This window comes from Xiphophorus hellerii, chromosome 22 (assembly GCF_003331165.1).
Source record: "Xiphophorus hellerii strain 12219 chromosome 22, Xiphophorus_hellerii-4.1, whole genome shotgun sequence".
Classification (NCBI taxonomy): Eukaryota; Metazoa; Chordata; class Actinopteri; order Cyprinodontiformes; family Poeciliidae; genus Xiphophorus; species Xiphophorus hellerii.
Genome location: NC_045693.1, coordinates 14,303,725 through 14,325,164, shown reverse-complemented (window position 1 = coordinate 14,325,164; position 21,440 = coordinate 14,303,725). Strand labels below are relative to the sequence as shown.

The following is a 21,440-nucleotide window of genomic DNA, read 5'->3' as shown; positions in this document are numbered from 1 at the left end:
ACCAAATCTTCCCGGAAGTTATACCAAAGAATGTTACAGTTGCGTTACTTGGTATTATACCAGATGGTTTGCAAGGACGGGCCAAAGTATATCTGTTAAATGTCCTTTTTACAGCAGCCCTGAAATGCATTACAATCAGGTGGATGCAGTTGGAGCCACCTTCCTATGACTTATGGATTCAAAAAGTAAGGGAATTGTATAAAATGGAACAGATAACCTACTCATTAAGAACTCATTAAGACTTCAAAAAAAAAAGCCTGCGCTGGGGGCCTGCAGAAGCTCTGTTGATGTAAATAAGCCTAACAAGTTTGTCTCTTGGCATATGGTGTTTAGCTATCCTGCCCAAAATGTATCCTTATTTTAATGTTGTATGGTGAGGAGTCTACAAATGTGATGCTGAGGTTGTAAGATATCATGCCAAGATGTTTATTTTATGGAAAACTTCATATTGTGAACACTTGTGTTATGTACCATTGATGTATGGCTGTATTATTGCTCTGTAAAAATAATAAAAATGTAAGTTCTAAAAAAAAAAAAAAAAAAAAAAACATTGACACACTGCATAAGGTGTTGAGATGCAATCATTAGTTCTTGTGTTTCTTGAAGATTCTAGGTTTCAGTTTGCTAGTCTGGTTCCTTCTGGATTTCCTTATTATTTCTTTGCTTTCATATTTTGAATCATGCATGAGTTTGGTTAAATTTGCTTAATAATTAATTTTACTGGTTTCTGGTCAGTACGACAGATTCAGCTGCTATTAGAAAATCCTATATTAAAAATATTAAATGGCACTGGAAAGAAGGAAACATTGTCAGTACAGTGTTGGAACAATCCAAGGCTTTAAATCTGCACATGAGAAACAGTACTAAGGTCAACAAGACAGCTTTATATGGGCCAAACTAGCAGTGTTAAATATCTATGGCGGTTTTGTCTTCTGTAATTTGTCTGCCACCCACAGATCTACGTCCCTCCAGGAGAAAGGCTGCTACAACCACCAACCGTTGTCCCAGTGACCTCTGCTGCGCAGTGCCCTCACTGTGTCTGAAGTAGGTGGTCGTTCTGGAGCCGATGGCGTCAAACTGCTCTGTCAGAAGCCACACCTCCCACAGGAGCGTCAGTGCATTCATGATAATCAGAGCCATAATCCAGAACTCCTCCCCTAACAGCGTGAGCCACAGTGAGAAGCTGGGACTAGACTCAGACGAGCTGCCATACAGGTAACTTGCCCCCGAAGCGATAAAAAGAAGGTGGGCGGTAACCATGGAGAGGATGAAGATGAGGAAGAGTCTGTGGTTACCCTGACCGATGCAGCGGTTGAGGAAAAGGCAGTGGTGGTCGTAGTCTTTAATGCACACTTCACACAGCTTACAGTGTTTTGTATAGTCAGGCTGGAACAGCTGGGAGGAACACAGGGGCAGGGTAAGAAACAAAGCAACAGAGAAGAGATTCAATGTCAGCTACAAGTCCAGATTGTTTTACCTCACAGTATGGACAGAACCTGTGAGGGCTCTGGTTGTTTTCCACCAGGTCAGCAATGCAAGAGAAGCGAGGATCTGCATCTGCTCTGTCTAAAACCCCGGGATCCTGAGTCAGAACCTTGTAGAAGAGACTGGCTAGTATGAGGAAGTGGAGCAAGGACACCTGAGCCAAAGTGCTTATGGGCCACACACATTCACAAGGTCAAGGATAAAACTACTTATTTGTTATATGCAGCTCAGTAGTTTGCAAATATGTATATATTTCACCACAGAAGCACTTATTCATACCTCTTTTGCCAAAAGGACAACAGTTATTGTTCTATGATTACATTTCATAAATATGGAGCATACAGAGCAGAGAGTCTTTCTTTGACAATCAATTTTTACACAAACCAGAGATTCTCCTCTGTCCTCTCTTACACTTCTTTTGTGAGCTCACCCCACAGATTTTCTCTAGAATTTCAGTCTGGGGACTTGGAGTCTCCAATAAGAATAAAAAAAAAATCGCTGTATTTGTCAGTAGACACTTATTTGAAGAAATAATTGCTGAGAGTGACAGAAAATGACTAAAACAGACCTATATAACCATGACCATAGAACAAGAATAATTTTTATCTCTGGCAAATCCATCATATGAAAAACTGAGTAATTTTCAATTTACAAGCAATTTTTATTAAACAATATCCTGGTGTTTCAAAGACTTCATGATGCCATGAAATCCAACAAGACTTCGATGTATTTTAGAAGTGAAACATGTCTGCAGTATCACAGATTTTCCACCATACTTAATAGTGGGACAGGATGCTTCTAAACATTCATGCCAAACCCACCTGGTACATTTGATGCTGAAAAGTCTGTATATACTACTTTGTCAATCAAAGCACATAATTCAAGTAGAAGTCCAATCAGAGAATAGCCAATACGGTCACATTTGTTATTGCAGCAAAGAAAAGCCATTTTTATAAAATGGGTGTTATTCGTGAGCACTCAGCAGAGTGCCATCCTACTGACATTTTCTGAGTTCCACTGCTCATCATTTCATGATAAATTTGGGTCCTGGTCCAGCCTTTGTAGATATTTTCCAAATCCAAATCTAAATATTGGTCTGATGAACAAGTCCAAGCAAGCAGCTATTTTCTTACTTATGGATATCCCGCATGTGCCTTCTTTGTACGACATGTTCTGTGGGCTTTCCCATTTTCAAAATTTGGCCAAAAGAAAAGGAACTCTGCAGTGGAAGTTCATAGACATTCTGATCATCTTAAAAAAAATAAAATGTGAACTTCAAAATTGCAATGTAATTCAATTCAGTTTACCGAAATTGTGAGATATAAAAAGATTGATAAAACCAACAAAACAGTTGGTTTTATCAATTTTGCACAGAGAAAGTGCTAAATCCTTAAGGTACAATTCATGCAGAACAAACAGGAAAATAACTAAGAAGAAGCTTTTGGCATAAACCTAAATATACTCCCTCTTTTAAGGATATTAGGCATCATTTTTCCATAGAAGCACAGCAGGGAATGGACAATGCCAGCCAACAGTGTCCCCAAGTATATCGGATTAGCTAGCCTAGAGACAAAGACATGAGACGTCAACTGGGAGTTGACACAAACAATGCAGTATGGTTACCTACATAGTGATAGTTTATAGTTTACATGCAAATACCTCTGGTATGTGGTCATGCGGTAGTACTGCGTGAAAATGCTTCTAGCCAGCCATGGGAAGAGGAACGCACAGATGAGGCCTCCATAGCCCCCAAACATGGCAGCTATCAGCAGGATGGCAGCTCCACTTAGAAATGGAAAAAACAGGGTCCAATAGTACAGAACTGGAGAGAAATAGCACAAGCACACATGGGTCAACACAGAGAAAGGACGTTTAATGGTAGAATTCTATTACTACCATAAGCAATATTTGTTGTTCATTGCTTAAAATAAAACTAATATAATAAGTACCATGAGACTCTCTGGGCTTGTGATGTATTGGCTCATTTATGTACTGCTTTAACAGTTTGCTGAGTTGCTGATGCCTGAAAACATCATAAGCAGATTTTAATCAGCACCAAGAACTCAAGAAATGTACAAAAACGGTTCATTTGTTTCTACATATTGTTCACCTGAATGTCTTTCCCTGCTTGCAGAGATCCAGTGGTGTGAGGCCGCTGTAGTTCTTCTGATGAAGCACTATGCAGCCAGTCTTCTGCAGCAGAGCCCAACACACTTCTACTCCACCCCTCTCTGCAGCAACATGGAGCGCTGTCGCTCCCTGCTGGTCAACTGCATTCACAACACACCGCTGGACAAGAAAACCAATAACCCCACCCCCAAAATTTATGCCACTGCTTGAAAATCTGACATCGTTAAATTTTTATGCTATATATTTATAGTTTAATGTTTGTTTTAATTACGTTAAATTTGCAGCATCACAGGCTACAGCACAAACATCAGAGCAAAAAGTTAAAACTGTGTAAATTTAGAATATTTCATACCTGGTCTTTGAGCAAATAGCGAATCATGTCAATGTTGCCGGTGGATGCAGCAAGATGCAGAGGCGTCACCTTGTACATATCCGTGTCAGAGAATCGGAACACTCCTGTCTCCCACAGATAGTGCACAGCGACTCTTAGAGAGGTGAGCAACAGTTAGAGCATACAAAAAATAAAAATAAAAACTATTTGTTCTGAAACGTTTCTTCCGCTTACATGTTGCCCCCGGTAACTGCATGATGCATGGATGTTTTGCCCTGCAAGTCCACAAGCCGCAAGTCTGCACCATATTGCATCATTTTATGCATGTTGTAGATGTTTCCCTGCCTGTTGATGGAGCACATGCAAATATGTGTATCCTGGGTTTTCGTTTGAGAAGGTAAAAACAGCACCTTGTGGAAGATTCATATCGCTTGAATGGTTCGACATTTTGTCCTGTTACAACTGCAAACCTGAAAGTTTTACATTGAAAAAAACCCCAACAAAGTTCATAGAGGTGAGATGGAAAAATTACTTGATAGTATAAAAGGTTTTTATCAAATGTTTTTATTTTCCATCATCTCAGACAAATCAGGCCTACAGCATGATATGGTCACCATCATGTTTCACTGCAGGAATGTTATGCTGAAGGTAATGTTCAGTACTTTGCATGTACTGCAAAAATATGACCAGAGCATCTTCTTCTACATGTTTATCATTTCCTTTGTGTGTATCCTGGGTTTTTGTTTTGAAAATACTAAACATATATAATATGTTTAGTATTTTCATTGGTCTTCAAGATGGTTTGTTCACTAATCTTTTCTATGAAATGTCTGACAACATTCGCTTCAAAATGTTATAAAGGTTTTGTTTATTCAAGATTGCACTGATTTCCAGTCACACATATGTATTTTGTGCAAATGCCAATAATGTCAGTTTTGGTCTCATGTGCCCAGAAAAACTTATTTTGCTTGTTTGAAGTCTTCCCTACACAATGTACCACCTACAAGAAAAAAAAAAACTGAATCTGTAATTTCCCAACTATGAGCTACTTTGAGATAGATTATCATATAAAATCATTGTAAAATACACTTAAGTTTGTAATTGTAACTGGAAAATGTGAAAAACGATCAACAGGTATGAAAACGTTTGCAAGGAAATGGGTGCAGCTTCTGCTCACCTGCAGGTAAAATGAAAAGCTGTCTGCCCTGAATCACACGTCATATTAGGATCCGCACCAGAACTGAGGAAGAAGTCTACAAGGGAGCGGTTTCCATGGAGAGCAGCATAATGAAGAGGACTGAATCCACCCCAGCCTAAATAAACACATGCACATCACAGTCAGGATGGAAGACGTCCCTCTTCACTGAAGTTACATGGACTTAAGCATGCTTTAGTTCAGTTTGAGTTTGTGCTGTCCATCTATCTACCACAGGACCTGTACCAGAACATCATACAGGTTAACTACAGCAGAGTTGGGTTTCCTCCTGGCACCATCACAAAATCACACATGGAGAACCACCAGGCATGCAGATAACAGTGAGAAATAACAGCTGTGTTGGTGTAGTAGTCCTAACCTATAATATAGATTATGCAGACATTTCACACAGATATAAAAAGTATTTTTTCCCTAAGAGGATAAAGACAAACTAGAGAAATTATAAGGAAGAGGTTAAACCCTCCTGACAGAAAAACAGAAGAAAGTGACTTCATCATTCAAAGCAATGCATGATTTAATACATTTTAAGTTTACACTGCATCTAATGTTACCTTACCTTTGTGCTTGAGGATTGTTCGTTCATTTTGCACGAAGAGTATGCACTGTTCAACATCCCCTCTTTGTATACAGTCAAATATGTCTCCACCACTAATGGTGCAAAGAGGCATCGCATGCATTGTGATGGGGGCACAGAATTTGTCCTCCACGATTTCCATCGGCTTGAAACTGGAACGACACTGAAATCAGATCAGCAAAAAACGCGCCATTACATCACGATGCAAAGCGAAACAGAGGATCATCTTTCCTCGTAATCACTCAGAATCTTTTTTTGTGTGTGTTAAATGTAGACCGCTCCCTAGGCCCCCCATTGGTTGAAACAGGTCACGTGAATTACTGCTACTGAGCTTGAGATCACTATGCACTAGATGACGTATACATTATTATGCTAATGAGATACATGCAAACGAAAACAACAGCCTAAACAGCATATTTCGGTTCAGTTATGGAATAGAATCAATTTAGTAGTAGTTAAAGTGAAAGCCATCATGTTTCATGCATTTACTTACATTTTAACACATTTTAAATTATGTATCACAAACTACAAATACGGACTGCTGAGCTTCTAAAAGGTTAGCCACGACACCAGCCCCTCATTGTGAGGGGTTTATTTCACTAAAACAGCTTGAAAAGCAAACATTTATAATGAAACAGCAGGTGTGGTTCGGTGAACTCAGACTCTCTAACATTCAGTAATGGGCAAATTAAATAGGTCATTTTAACTGACTCCCTCTCAAGTTGTTAGGACAAAAACATGGCTCTGTTAATCTACACCTGCCGAGTTATAGAGTCATCTTCTGTAAAGAAGTGCTAAGGAGAAAATAAAAAACTCAACGTTACAGGTGAGTGAACCTTTATATTTCCTAAATGTCCCATAAAGGTTACTTTTTAATCGTTTTGGACTTTTGCATGGCCTGGAAGTTCCCAAAATTTACCGTAGCTACTGTAAAGTAATTGTCAAAGAATGTTACCTAAAAGTTCTCCAAAATGTGATAGCAGTAGGGACTTTCAGAAACCACTTATGCCTTAAATTCACTGAACACAGGAACATTTAAGGATTGTTTCCTAAAGGCCTTGGGAAAGTCAGATTTTGAGTGTTGTAGGGAATTTAAAGAGATCTTACTGATGGTCACAGAAGGTCTCGTTATAAGGTGCAAACCCACAGGAAAACTTTAAGAAACCTTCCACATGAAGTATTTTCCATATGGACTGAAAATACTATGAAGGCCACATTATAAAATTAGTAGGCAGGATTCAGCGAACCATTGCAGGACATTTCTTGATAGATCCTAGAAGTTCTGGTGTCAGTGCTGAAATCAAACATCAGGCAACCTTATCATTAAGTGCTCTGAAGTTTGTCCAAATATTAGAACATTTTGACATTTGGAGCCCATTTTCTGAAGGTTTTCATCTGTGCAGCCCTTAGAAAATATCCCCTGAAGATTTTAACAAGGTTAGCCTGTGCCACACAAGGTGTCTTTAGTAATAATTACCTGCTTGAAGTCTAAGAGACTTTCTTTGACAACTTTGTCTAAGAGACATTATTTCAGTCTATTTATTGTCAGACTGGTGTATCATTTCTACCCACAGGATGGCGTTGTTTACTCACATTTCCTCTGTCACTTTTTGTTTCGTTGAAGTTCAAAATTCACTAATTTTCTTACAAGATCGAAATCTAGGTCAGTTGAAATGTTTTCTGTTGCTGTTAAATGTCATCTACATGCCCTGGCTTGAAAATGAAACATTAAATTTTTTTTTCACCAAGTTTGTTACTGATCTTTTAGGTGATCAGTAAGTATAAGTTTATAAAGTCCTCTCAGCAAGACATGTCGTTGTTGCTCAAGATCTGTGGTAACAGTTTCGTTCTTTAGACCCCCTTGCAAAGTGTTACAGATAAAAATACATGCTCAGCTACAGTAAATTATGTCTGTCACACCAACTTAGAAGTCAAAATTGTTTCAGAAGAAAGTATTCAGTTTCACATCAAGCTAGGGAAGTGTGTTGTATTTCTTGATTTCTCTGGTGATTGATTAGATCTTAATGTGACTCATTAAAGTGTGACATGGCAAGCATTTAAAAACAACAGCTCCTCTTTGTCTTGCAGGGAGGGCCTCATCCAACCAGCCAAGCAACAGTCTTTCACTTCTGCTTCTCTGAGGAAGTGAGAAAGCACATGACCCGAACCAGCTGACACAAGTTACAGTTCTTGTTCAAAGTCTCTTAGGTGCAGATTAGAAAGGGGCGTGCTTTTCCGCAGCAGGGTCTTGTGGCGTGCGTTACTCGTCATGCAATAGCAGGTCCTGGCATGTCTTTCCCCTGACATGGGAACACAGGCAGACCACTCACTCCTTCGGAAAAACACAACACATATGATTTGATTCTTTAGCAGCCGGGAAGCCTCTTTATGGCTCTGACACAACTACAGGTAAGGATTTTCTGTCAGTTTCATGAATGGTTTTTCTTGTGAAATGTGTATCAGGCATGCAGTTATTATGTTTCGCAGCATTCTTGCATTTTCTGATTCATAAAACAAACCAAAAACAATAAAAAAAATTGATATGAAATGAGTTATTACTGGGATTCTTTAAAAAATTGTTATTCACATTCTTTAACTTGGTGCATTTTATCAGATTACCTCTTAAGTACAAAGTTCCCATCATTGTGGGTCATAATTCTGCCTTAAATAGAAAAGTTGCAAAGTAATACCATGTGACGAGGAAACAGTGTTCCAAATCTGTTTGGCAGCAAGTCTCCAAATCTCTTTACCTGTTCATGTAGTGTAAAGCTCACATTGGCACCCATAGGGAAGTATTCTTCTTCTTCTACTAAACGACACACTGGGATAACAACGCAATCTGTGCCATTGTTGTCAAGTGATCCTTGTTAAAAGTTGCCTAGGACGCTTTGGTATACAAAGGACAAAATAGAGGGTTTTTAGAACTAGGGTTTACTGGTGTTAATGATATTTAAGGTTTGGGAACAGCATGCTGATTCCTCATAGAGGCCACCTTTGTGAATAAGAATGGCACATGACTGCCAGAAGCCAGTTTGTTATCTTATTTATCAGTTCCAACATGTGCTGAGAAGAGCAGAAAAAGAGGTTCGGTTTGGGACAAATTCAGATGAGGAAGTGAGACAGATCAAGGAAATATGATTAAGTGTATCTCCAAATATTACAGAAACTCGTGGCACCTAAAAATAGAGCAAACATTTTCAAGACTTCTCCATATTTTCTCTCCAGGACCAAACTATGAAGAGAGAGAGGATCAATAAGGAAACAGGAGAGCTGAGTGCTTCAGGCGAGTTGTCTGTATCGGTGGAGGCGAAGGAAGAGAAGGTGGAGGGTTCTTCTGGAAACCCTCGGCTCCTTCAGGTGCTCAGAGAGCAGCTACAGGCGCTGGGGATTTACACGTACTCTAGCCAAGACCACAAAACCGGCCATCATTGTTTGAAGCAACTAGAGCAGCAACTGCCTAAAATCCTCCATCTCCACACACAGGTATAATGTCTCCATCTTTGATCTCACATTTTAACCTGTTTGCACATTTCAAACCATTATATTTGTCAACAATGTGACTCATTCTTTTGCTACTCTAAAAAAGAATCCTACTAGATAATAATTTATATTATCTAAATGGATAGACAACATTTATTAGCTTAGCTTTCAAAAGGTTAAGTGGATGCCACAAAACAACTGGGTCTCCAGAACTGCATAAAATACCAAGAAGCTGCATTACATGCTTGGCCTGAACCTCTACAATATCTCTCTGCAAACTTGAGACAAACTTCTGTCACATGAAATAAGAGTATTGCATTACACTCATAGCTCCAGGTCTACCTTTGATTAGCTGTGACAACAGAGCATTCTCTTTGCTCAAACTTAGTCACAGCTAAATTAAACCTCACTCTTGTTTTTTTCCCTCACTCCTAGATTCATGGTAATTCCATCTCTGCATGTGTAACACTGCTGAGCCAGACTTAGAACTGCAGATGTAATCAGCCTTTGGTCTGTGTGCAGCTCTGTGTCTGCACTGGTGAATGAAAAAGTCTCATGACCAGAGATTTGACCTGATTTTATGGCCTCTCTTAAGAACAGCAAATTCAGCGTAATTTAATATCTTTCTATAGGATTACAAAGACGACTTAGGATGTCATGAATTCTTTATTATCTTATTATCTAATAAACACTTCTGTTTTACTGTGCTTTACCCAAAATGACCATTTTAAATAAATATATTCAGGTCATCAAACGCCATTAAATGTGCTTTTCAACGACATATTTGTACCTGCTCGCCAGCTTCTTGAAAACCTATTGGAAAACATTTTGTTCGAGAACTGCAGAAACTGTAAATGTACAAGAGAAACTATTTAAGAGATTGAACTGTCAGCTTTTTATACCTATTTATAGTGCTAGCCAGACATTCATACTATGCATGAATATTACACTAGCTTATGCATTTTAATTAGGCATTTAAATTACGCATTACTGAATAAGGATACAACAAACAACCTTTGAGAAGGTTAAAGGTTCACTGCACAAGTAAATACTTATTTGTGTTTTCTCTAAAAAATTGTTTCTAAGTGTTAATATCCTAACCTTACATCTTTTTAATCTTATTGTTTTAACATACATTAGATGAAATTTTCAGTTTTAGGTCAGTTAGGATCACCAAAATGATCTTTATTTCCTAAATGCAGAGAATTTGTCTTTTTTTTGTTTGTTTTATTCAGAACGTTACATACAATTGCTAGCATTTGTTAAAATTGTTTAACTCTATGATTCGGGTAATTTTTTATTAAACGACCCAGTTAGACCGAAGCTTTAATGCTCATGCTAATATGCTGTGATCTAGCCTCAAAATTTCCACATAATCTTCTTTCTCATTACAGTGAACCCTCGTATTTCGCGGAGGTTACGTTCCAAAAAGAACCTGTGATTGGCAAAATCTGAAAAGTAGTAACCTTTTTTTTTTTTTTACAATTATTATACAATGAAATACTCCATAATACATTGAAACCAAAGAACAAAACCTTTTTAAAGGCCCAAGCATTTGGTTAACAAATAAAAGTACTGTATAAACGTTTTTTTTTGTTATTTTGTTTGCAAATAACTACTGTACTGTAAAATTATAATTTTAATTATCAATACGAACTGAAGGCTTCAAATTGCGGAGATCAGCACCGCCACACCGCGATCCAAGTCATTGGATTAGAACGGGAGAAAATGAAAAATGATTATGAAAAAAATACAAAGTACAGTAGGACAAATAGTGACTCACATGTATTTCACTGCTCTTCTGACTGAGCAGTGATGCTGCATCCTGCATCCTGCATCCTGACTCCGCTCTGTAGCGTTTTTTTCTTCTAAAGCCCGCTGTGCAGGTGTGTTTTTTCGAGAGAAGAACATAGTTATCTGTAGATGTTGTCGCTCTTTTTTCTTCTGGGCAAAAAGATTCTTGAAATTGGCAAGCTGTTTTACATACGCGTACATATTAAACCGCAACATTATTTACACACAGGTAGAGACAAAGCTGAGAGACTGTTTAGCCAATCAGAATGCAGAACACAATGCACGATGCAAATCCGTGAAGCAGAGAGACCGTGAAAGGTGAACCGCGATATAGCGAGGGTTCACTGTATGTCATTTCCCCTTTTAGCCAAACACTGTGACCACATTAAACGGCTCCCCCACGCTTAATAATAATGTGACATTCATTCCAATAATAGCTGTGTGGAAACTTCTGATCACCACTGCTATTCCCTGACACCAGTTAGTTGGGTGCTAATTATGGACACTGACAGACAACCTATTACAATGACACCTGGCTGTAGGGGGGGCATATCATATGGTTTCCAGCTCATGAGGGTTGTTGGTTATTTTCCATGTGCAGGGTTGTTTAAAGGTGCTCTACCTGGAGAATAATGGTAATTCATTGGCTGAAGCTGAAATTGTAGAACATGTTAGTGCTGGTTTTAAATTACATTTTATTAAAACATACAGTCTGTTGGTGTTTGTTGAGTATTCAGGTAATGTGATAACAAGTAATTTAAAATACTAAGGCAACTATGAGGCACATTTAAGCACCATGCCTGAGCCTTTCTGCAGTGGAAGAAGGCCCTGTTTTAAAGTTTAGTTTTGGTAACTGTTCATATATGGGTCAGTGGATGTTAAACTGGAATGGGCATGTCAAGACGATGTACTATGGAAAAAAAAGTGTTATTCTAGGAATGCTTTGCTGTGAAACTTTTGCAGTCACTACTTATGTGAACATCAGTTTGACACATAGCAGTCCAGTCATCTCAGCTATGTTTATGACCAAGTTTCCCTCTACAATTTAATAATAGTCTTCAGAAGTAGAAAGATTTCTGTCCGCAACATGACAAAAATAACTCAGAAATGGCTTTAGCAATGCCTCACAAAGGGTTCAGTTGGACTCTTAATTCTCTAGACTCTAAATCAATTTGACAGTCTGTAAAATAAACACTAAGGAAGGTGGTCATCATCATCATCAAGTTTATTTGTATATCACATTTAAACAACAAGGCAATTCAAAATTCACTACATGATAAAACATACCACAATAACCAAACAAACAAAAAAACATTACACTACTTTGGAAATATAAAAAGATGTAATGAAAAGTTGCCTGTGTTCTTCTCTCAACTTCATCCTAAATGTTTTTGATCAAGTTAAGGTCAGGTGGTCAAGTTCTTCCTTACCAAACTCACTTCACAGGTCTTTCTGAACCTTCATGGTTATGCACACAATCCCCTTTGCACTAAGCTTCTTGCCACACTCCAGCAGAACTCACAATGCAGCTGCTCGGCCATGGAATTTCATTCCACTGAGTTCTTTAAGCACATTTTTAATAAATTTTGACACCTTGCTGGTTGTCATTCGTTTTTTTTTTACTGAGATTAGCTGATTTTACCACCTGGTTTGGGACAAGACAAATACATTAAGGCAGCCTTCACTTGTCAAAACCACTGAAATTATGATTTGAAGTGGAACATTACCAGTTTTATTTTTTCTTGCATCAGTATTTGCTACAATGTGGACTAGTATGCTACTCCAATGACAGAAATCAGAAATAAAGAACTGAAGTATTTACACATTTCACAAGAATGTCTTTAGTGGCTTATTCTAATGTGCTTTCTCCTCTCTGATCACAGGTTTGTGAAGAAGGCACCAGAGTTGATGGTGCAGATATAAAGGGCCTTGCGGCTCTCACTGCTGACTCTGTCATACATAATATCTACAAAAGGCTAGAAGGACGACCCGCAGGTACTACCCTGTGTTCATATCAGCAGATGCGCTGCTGGTAATTCAAAGCAGAGGGTCTTTCTCCCTGCTTCTCTATTTTCCCCTTGTGCCTTTCATCTTTCCAGTAGATTTTTCTATGTCAGTCATAATTTTGAAAATGGACAGCAATAAAGAGCAAGACCATCTTGCAACTTTTCAGTTTCATAATGATGTTCTGTCCAGATCCACTTTAGTGGGTTGTATTTGTGCAAGTTTGTTTATAGATTGGATAAGGTTCTTTAGGGAAGTGCCTGGTTCTGTTTTTGATACATGTCTCAACAAAGATGAAATTATGTGTGTTGTAAATATTTGACACAAAAAAACTAACTCTTGTGTCCTAATTTTTGATCCAGCTGCTCAAACACATCCGAACTGGTGCTTTGTCTACAGATGACAAGAAAATAAAAGTTACTTTTTCTACAATGTTATATAACTTTCATTGAAATAACTACCTGTGTTCTTCTGAGTTCCAGTTTGTTAAAATAAAGTCTTGTTCATGCAAAGGTTTTAAACTTTCATGCTAATTTATTCCCTTATAATGACTAATTTATGTGTAACTGTGTGACTCACTTTAGTTTTTGGTCAAGAAAATCTTTATAAAGTTAGAGCCCCACTGCCTTTTGGTTTTGCGTTAGTCTGTTGTGGTTTCATGTTGCTGAATATCTTTTATTTTTTTAGAGCAGGCCCGTGAAGAGGTCGTTCACTTCCTCAAAAGACCAGATGGAAACACAAGTTGTAGAGCAGAGACATGTTCTGGGTGGCACCTGTTAAAGTCCCTTCTGTTGCTCACATCAGACTCTGCAGTAAGTGATGCACACCAATTCTATTCTGTTATTACAGATAAATTACAAAAAAAACAACAAAAAAACCCCAATCCATTCTGAATGTTGCCTTTGCTTTTATGTGTTTTCAGGAAATATTATCTTATTTAAACCCAGAGCTGCCTGCTGCTTTGGTGAAATGTCTGTACCTGCTGGTGTGTCTTCCTGCAAAAAAGGAGAACACATCCATAGAGCAGACCTTCCAGACGCCTCTAACACAGGTCAGTAAGCAATGAAATGACACTCATCATTTGTATATGTTCCACTTTAAACGAGTCATTTTTTTATCTTCTTTATCAACAGTTGCTTAGGTAATACCAATAGCTTTTCTTCAGGTGTATGACGCTTTCTTACTAATTTTCAGACAATGGTTTTACTATTCAATCACTATAAAATGAACATAAATTAGTGAACAAAACGTCCAAACCGGGGTTTTTTCTACAGATGACGAGGAAATAAAAGTAACTTGATACACAATGGTGCAAGTAATTTTTTTGTACCATTGTTTTGCATCACTCTAAATCAAAAACTTAAGAGATAAATTATTATTACTGCTCCATGTTGTTTCCCAAAGGTCAGTTTTCCAAAGGAAGGTGGGTGGATTACATGAAAGAAAGTGAATCCTTCAAGTCCAATTACATCTTTGATGTACTGTCCTTCTGCTCTTAATACATTTAAGGACCACAAATGTTCTTCATTCAATCTTTTTTAACTTCCTTCATTATTTTAGGACAAATTTGACTGAAAGATTTTTGCCGTTTTTTTATAATATTATTCTTTTCTATTTTTTCCTTGTCTCCACAGAACAGAGGTTCATCCTTTGACTTAAGACATATTTTAAATACTTTATTAACTGATTCAAAACAATAGGTCAAAATTACAAAATCTTATTCTTTTTGGGAGGCCTTTAGAGTTTTAAACAGTACTGTTGTTGAGTTTAATTGTCTCAAACTCAGATCACATCTAAAATATTCTGGTTTTAAGACAGATGGCACAAATATTTTACCATCTATCTATAAACATAAATATGTTTAGCATAAATAAAGATATTTATGCAAACTATCAATATTATACATTTCTTTTTTACTTATGCATTTAAATACTGAAGGAATATTCTCTCATAGATAGCATACAGTACGATGTGTACTTCTGTTTTTGTGTGATGAAACATCAGAAATACCAATTAATAGTTTTATTTCTGCAGTTTTGACAGTGTTGATGCAGGTTTAAAATGAATACGAAGTTTATTGTATTCCAAATTTGGGCTCAGGAAAGTCCAGTTTTCTATGTTGGAATTAAAACTTTTGCTTAGGTTTTACAAGCTGGACCTCAAAAATTCATAATTCTAACAGTGCAACACAATTTTTAAAAATATATTCTCTGGATATTGCACAGACATCTGCTGTACTTTCCTAGTAATATTTTTCCATCTGCATATGTTTTTGCAGATTTTCCTTCAACTTTCCAAGTACCCACACAACGTGGAACAGCTGGTAGAGACTGAGGAGCTGCAGTGTCTCATCATTGGACTCACATCGTTATGCGATCAGACCAGTCCACAGTGGAGGCACCAGGCGTCATGCGTTCTCAAAGCTGTCTCTTCTGTACCAACAAACAAAACGGTTCCAAGTTTATTACGTAAGTTAACCAAAAACAAATGACGATACGTAATGTTTTGTTGTTTTATTCATTGTCAGTATTGTGTTAACTGACAAAAAGTGAATAAAAATATTTTATTTAAAAAGGATGTTATTGTACTTGGTGTCTTTTAGAGGTGAGGTAACCTTTCTGAATACTACTACATACATATTGTAGCTAAATCTGCTCATTCACGAACTTTGTCTTTTTTATTGAAGGTTATTATCAAACCACTCCAGCTTGATGTTTTATTTTCCTAACTTTTCAGCCCTTTCATGTGGAATAATATTTAGGAGCCTAATGAAATGTATTATTGCTTAATTTTTGTGTGTTTTTGCATTTTTCTCCAAAGGCAAAAACTGTGTTCGAATATGTATCCAGAACCTGGTGCACATCAAAGCCAAAGTTTCAGGATCACTGCTAGCTGAGGTGGCCGTGGCTGTGTTTAGCTTTGTTAGAGACACTTATCACCTGAATCCAGCTCTCTTTACTGAGTTTGACACCAACAACGGCTACAAGGCCCTGAAAAACATCCTCAAACGGTAAGATTATATGTTGTAGACAGAAAGGAGGAATGAATGGAATTTTAAAAAAAGATAAACTCCACAAAAATAATCAGGTTTTTGTTTCTCTAACTAAGCTATGCATTGCTTTGCAGAAGCACTCACACTCTTTAAGCATTAAATGTAGCTGTCTACCTAAACTGACAGGATACACAAGCTAATATCAGAGAGGTAGCACAGCATCTCCAAACAAAACATGATGGTGGCAAGATAATGGTTTGGGAAGCTTTTTTCATCAGTGAAGTTGATCAGAAGATTGATGGAAGTGATTACAGGGCAATTCTGGAAGAAATCTGGAGTATACAAAGACTTGAGTCTAAACATAACCAGAGCCACAATAAAAGTATATTTATGGGTTAAAGTTAAGCACTCCAAGTCCAGAACTTAATTCAACCGAAACATTCAGAAAGTTGTGACTGCAGATGCTTCCCATCCAATCTGACTGAGCTTTTGCAAATATTCACATTTTAGTCTTAAACATGCAAAAAAACAAAACACAAACACGAGGTTTTATCAGTATAAAATTACCCTGAAGGTTTTGATTTTGAACATATAAAAATGTAATTAAAAATGATAAGGGGAGGGAATGCTTTTGCAAAGCACTGCAGTAGACAGCAAGATCAAACTGAAAGAACTAATTGGTATATTGCATTTTAAATGTGCAGTTATTTACAGACAGATTTGTCAGCATCCTGAGTTAGAATGATGACATTTTTATTCATCCTTGCTATTAATTGGTCTTTTTCCCCTCCTGACTTTTCAATAATAAGCTGTGAAGAAGGCGTGCCCTTGGATCAGTTTCAGCCGGTGGACGAATTGTTGGCTCTGATCACAGATTTCACTCTCCTTGGAAAAGCAGAACTGAAAGTGGCTCTTTGTGTGCCCAATCCCCAGCCTGCAGGCTTCAAGTTCGATCCGCCACTCACTAAAGGTTGGTCAGGTTTTTCTAAGACCTTCTCTATTGTTATTCTCTTGCCAACTCCATCTTATTATCTCTGCTTGTTTCATGAGGATAAACTATGAACTACTCCTTACAAATTACTATGTAATTAGTATCACATGCATGGCTCAGCAAAGATGGACTCAGGGAGGGGGAAGCCTACTCAAAGGAACCACAGACTTCATCCCTACTTTGCACTTTTGCCCTCGTATAATACAGCTAAACTGCATCAACCCCCCTCAGCTGATTTCCCACAGACCCTGACTCTTCTCTCCCCGTACCGCTGCCCCCTTTGCAGTCTGCAGCCTCCCTCAAGTTAACAGGAAGCTGAGGTGATTATGTCTGGGATGATGAAGTGGAGGCTCCCCCTCTAACTCTGTTAGGATGCCCCACATCCATTCACCACTGGCCTACAGCAGCCAGTCATCTATCATCGACGCACACACACTTCCATCCAGCACTCATAAATAGAGCGTTTATAATATACATACACAGATCGAGCCGCTCTGTAGCCATCCATCACATCAAGGAGCAGATCTGTTTCCAGCAGAGGGACCTGGTGCTGTTTTTAAAAACTTAACGTGATGCAGTTTTAAGAGTGGAAATGAATCCCATTATTAAATAGATTTATGTTTATTTACAAGCAAAAGTTTGTTTTTTTTGCACGTTAAATGTAGGACTTTTTCTAAATATTTTGACAAGCCACCAGACAAATGCTATTAGGGCAGATTATAATACAGTCTTTGCATTTATGGCCGGAAATCTGTTTGTTTTGATGCAATCAGAGCACATAAAACTTAGCTCATCTTTTTGATCCTGCATGCTGTGTATTATAAAGACCTTATGTATTTGTCTGTAATATTAGCTGTTTGACCTTATCAGAGAAAACTCTTACAGAAGAAGTTTGTCTGAGCATGGATTGGTATTATGCAGGTTGAATTAGGTTATCACACCAATCTAAGAGATGCATATCAGTTCAGAGTGAAATATATATAATCAGTTTAAAAAAACCTGAAATTTATTTACAAAGCAAAAGTTAACAATACATTTAAAAATCTCCAGGTCTGGCAGTAAAGAACCTTCCTGCCTTCCACCTGCTGCAGGCCTCTTTGCTGCGTTCCCAGGATTCTCACTTCTGCTGTCAGCTGCTTCGAACCCTGCAGACAATCTGGGAGAAGGACCCGGCTAATTTTTTCCTCTTAGAGTGGACTGTCCAATCGATGGCCCAACTAGCGACCCGTGTGTGCCGTAAACCGCTGCCTGTCCAGAAAATCTTCTTTTCTATGCTGGAAATGGTATGGATTTTCACCATGAATGACTTGTTTTAGTTTTTGAAATGATTTGTTTTAACCACCTTGTTGTCTTTCAGGTGGTGTTTAAGTTGAGCTATATACCCCATGAGACACTGCGAGCCCTGCTAGGTGTACTGAAGCAGAACTGGGCTGGGACCGGTGGAGCAGCAAGGACAGAATTTAGTGTGGTGACGGTTCAGTGTTTTCACAAGTGAGAAGTTACATTTTTTAACAGGATTTACAGAATAGCATACTATCTTTGAATAGAATTTTTTATTTTTTTTTATATAAGTTTGTTCTTTGTCTGGATTTTTGTCTTTTTCTTTGAATCAGGTGAAGTAGGATGAAGTTATCCTTGGAAAAGTATTTTATTTCTCCTTGTTGTTATCTCTCTATAGGTATAGTAAAAGCCGTCTCTTTCTCCTTTTTTGTAGGATGATTGTACACAGCACTATGCTAACAGAGGTTCTATGTGACTGGGGGTTACTTGAGCTGCTGCTTGGAGAACTTCGCAGGAGGGCTAAGATCCTGAGAAAGGCTGGTAATGTTTCTAATGTAATCTTTATACATAACAGCTGAAACTCATGCTAAATATTTATCTTTTATACACAAATATTAAAAAAGCTTATCCACACTTGTTTTAGCTCACTAAGATGTGAAAGTCTCTTAACATTATAAACTGAAGCCAAAAGTAATTTTTCTTAATTGCTCGCACTTTTAAATGAATTTTCCTTTTTTCTTTTCAGATCCTTTGCAGCTGCAGTCTGTGGAGGAAAATGAGAGACAGCTCACTACATGCATGCTTCAACTTGTTTCAACCCTTACTTTGCGATCTATTAAAAATACAGGTATGTTGTTTCAGTTAATTTTATTCAGACATTTTTTTAATAGATGTATGAAGTTCTATTTTGGATTTGATATATTTCATGAAAGTATATACAGCTTTCTTAAAATTGAAATAAATCCTGCTGCATTCATTTCATTTATATTATCTGCTTATATGCAATTTTATTTATTTTTCTATTGATTTATTATTTTATTTGTTATAAACAGCTTTGTTTGATTAATACAGCTTAACAGAATTTTGAGTTGTACAGGTGAGCACAAATTACTGTGTGTAACTGTGTTTTATTTTATTGTTTTCATACAGATAAATACAAGTAATCTTATCCGCAGAGGCATTCTGTATGCCCTTTAGGTTTTTTTAATCCATTAAAGTGTAAATAATGATCTCATGTTTTATCTTTTTTCTCATCTAAATATAATAATGTGTCATTTTTAATTCAAGTGTTTTCCGTGTGTTTTCTAGTTTCATTGCGGGATCTCGGGATGGTGCCCTACATAAAGATCTTCTTGGATGACGATCAGTATCGGGGTCCGACTCTCAGCATTTTGGAACAGCTCGCTGAAATCAACCCAGACGAATTCATGAGCACAGCAGTCGGAGCCCTCTGCTCCTCCACGCAGCAGGAGCTCAGGTTGAAGCTGGACCTCTTGCAGGTATGCAGCACATGCACAGACAAGCAGAGATGACAGCTCACACACACACACTTATCCAGACGCACTCAGATGCTTGGAGATCTCAGCTGAGCTCTAAATGCAGTTTCGCTCCACATTCAATTGTAACAATTTGTAATGCACTTAAAGCATGATAAGCTTGTGAATTTATTTTCTGAGCATGTGGGACTTTGATTACATTACAGACAAATGCAGATTGATTTGCTAAAACTGATTTAGCTGTTAACTCTGAACCGATTTGATTAGGCCGGCAGCCTTGTGCTGTGTAGCTCTGAAGATTACCACCTCTATCGGATCAGTGAATGGGACAAAGATCTCATTAAAGCCTAACTAAGTTACACACCTACTGTATGTGTCCATTTTTATAGATGCCAGCAAAAGAAGCACCCACACATGAACGCTCTTCTTGTCTTCGCGTGTGCACCCGTGCACAAGCTGGACTGCATGTGTGTGCGACTCTTTGTGCTAACGCGGTTATAGCAGGTGGCAATCAGATTGGCTACGACCTGGGTTGGCGAGTGTTGAGAGCCATTGTGATTACTCCAGTTTCATTTAATCACATTTTTCCCTGCGTTCTGTCTCGCACATTACCTACCTGATGGATTAGCTCTCTAAATTCAATAAAGATAATGTGATTTTGTTCACAACCAAAAACTAGTTACTAGAAATGATTTATGATTTATCTGTATGTTTCATCTGTTTTTCATGACACTTTTTTAATTGACTAAGAAGATACGCTACGAGCCAAGACTTAGAGAAAAGCTTAGTCTTCTTAAATTTCTTTTTCAACCAAAAGAATGAATTGCTTGATTCATATGTGTTGTAACTGTGTTTGTCCATTGCTCTGTCTCACTAGTCTGTGCTGAGAGTGTTGGAGAACCCCAACACCTGGGACGCCTTTAGGAAGGCAGGAGGCTTCAGTGGACTGCTGTCTCTGATGGTGGACATGGAGGGAGCTCTGTCTGATCCTCCTAACGGAGATGTGTGGAAGACTCTGGGGCATCAGCAACTGCTGGAGCTGCTTCTCCTCATTCTGCACATCATGGCTCTGGCTGTCCATCTTCACATTGTAAATGCTCACCATTTTCAAACTGAGGGATTTTATGAGAGGCTCTCAGATGCTCTTCTCCAACTGGGCTGCTTCCATACTGAAGGCCAAAAGTGGGAAGGAGAAAAATGCTCCTGCCCTCAGACGTCAGATGAAAGCCAGACTTCAAGTTTTTTTCAGTTTGTTGAGCTGGCAGAAGCCTTGGCAGCTCCTAAGAGTTGCTCCGGTTCACCTCAGCAAAATCTGCCCATCACTCTTCAGATGTGCATACGGCTGCTGTCTTATCTAGACCAGTTTGCCACAGGGACCTACTCTCCTCAGGCCTTAAAACTGGGACAAGAGTCCGATGGAGACTGTGACGAAAATAGCAAGACACTACATGGACCAGAAGGACATGAAGGAGTTAATTCTGGACCTCCATCAGTTCTGTCAGGTTCAGGTCCACAGTCCACAGAGGAGAAACTAGGAAGTTTCAAAAACACAGCACCCAGCAGTCCCACCATGAGTACAGTGACCCAGTTTAGGTAGATATTACTAGATTCCTTTAAATTTATATGTATTTTTTTTAACCAAGAGGTTAACAAAGACTGGTTGTTT

The 21,440-nt window shown here is 38.1% G+C and overlaps 2 protein-coding genes and 1 long non-coding RNA gene across 8 annotated transcripts in view; 2 read left to right on the top strand and 1 right to left on the bottom strand.

The window, feature by feature from the left end:
* Window positions 1-560: 560 nt before the first annotated feature.
* On the bottom strand, window positions 561-6,029 carry LOC116712734 (putative ZDHHC-type palmitoyltransferase 6). 2 transcript variants are annotated; one of them, XM_032552567.1, is made up of 10 exons: window positions 5,719-6,029; window positions 5,124-5,259; window positions 4,181-4,291; window positions 3,968-4,100; window positions 3,596-3,774; window positions 3,435-3,508; window positions 3,145-3,307; window positions 2,966-3,048; window positions 1,478-1,653; window positions 561-1,395 (listed from the first exon to the last, which is right to left on the bottom strand). In XM_032552567.1, exons 1-10 carry the CDS (start codon window positions 5,876-5,878, stop codon window positions 907-909), a joined length of 1,704 nt encoding a protein of 567 aa, XP_032408458.1. In that variant the 5' UTR covers window positions 5,879-6,029; the 3' UTR covers window positions 561-906. The 2 variants fall into 2 exon arrangements, with proteins under 2 accessions (XP_032408458.1, XP_032408456.1); XM_032552565.1 differs by having other exon boundaries at window positions 1,478-1,668; window positions 5,719-6,028.
* LOC116712738 (uncharacterized) lies at window positions 955-4,164 on the top strand. Its single transcript, XR_004337651.1, has 2 exons — window positions 955-1,044; window positions 3,620-4,164. It is a non-coding gene; the product is annotated as an uncharacterized LOC116712738 (long non-coding RNA).
* A 1,891-nt stretch (window positions 6,030-7,920) lies between the features above and the next one.
* The window catches only part of wdfy4 (WDFY family member 4), a 53,962-nt gene continuing 40,442 nt past the window's right edge, over window positions 7,921-21,440 (top strand). The window contains exons 1-14 of one of the 5 annotated variants that reach the window (XR_004337863.1): window positions 7,921-8,145; window positions 8,962-9,219; window positions 12,894-13,005; window positions 13,702-13,826; window positions 13,937-14,065; window positions 15,293-15,482; window positions 15,835-16,024; window positions 16,816-16,976; window positions 18,048-18,280; window positions 18,355-18,488; window positions 18,712-18,818; window positions 19,024-19,125; window positions 19,587-19,777; window positions 20,652-21,367. Coding sequence is in view for 3 of the 5 variants with exons in the window: in XM_032553486.1 (XP_032409377.1) it covers window positions 8,125-8,145; window positions 8,962-9,219; window positions 12,894-13,005; window positions 13,702-13,826; window positions 13,937-14,065; window positions 15,293-15,482; window positions 15,835-16,024; window positions 16,816-16,976; window positions 18,048-18,280; window positions 18,355-18,488; window positions 18,712-18,818; window positions 19,024-19,125; window positions 19,587-19,777; window positions 20,652-21,367 (2,669 nt within the window). In the remaining 2 variants the exon portion in view is untranslated. The remainder of the gene's footprint in view (window positions 8,146-8,961; window positions 9,220-12,893; window positions 13,006-13,701; window positions 13,827-13,936; window positions 14,066-15,292; window positions 15,483-15,834; window positions 16,025-16,815; window positions 16,977-18,047; window positions 18,281-18,354; window positions 18,489-18,711; window positions 18,819-19,023; window positions 19,126-19,586; window positions 19,778-20,651; window positions 21,368-21,440) is intronic. The other 4 variants (XM_032553486.1, XR_004337862.1, XM_032553484.1 and 1 more) reach the window with 4 other exon arrangements.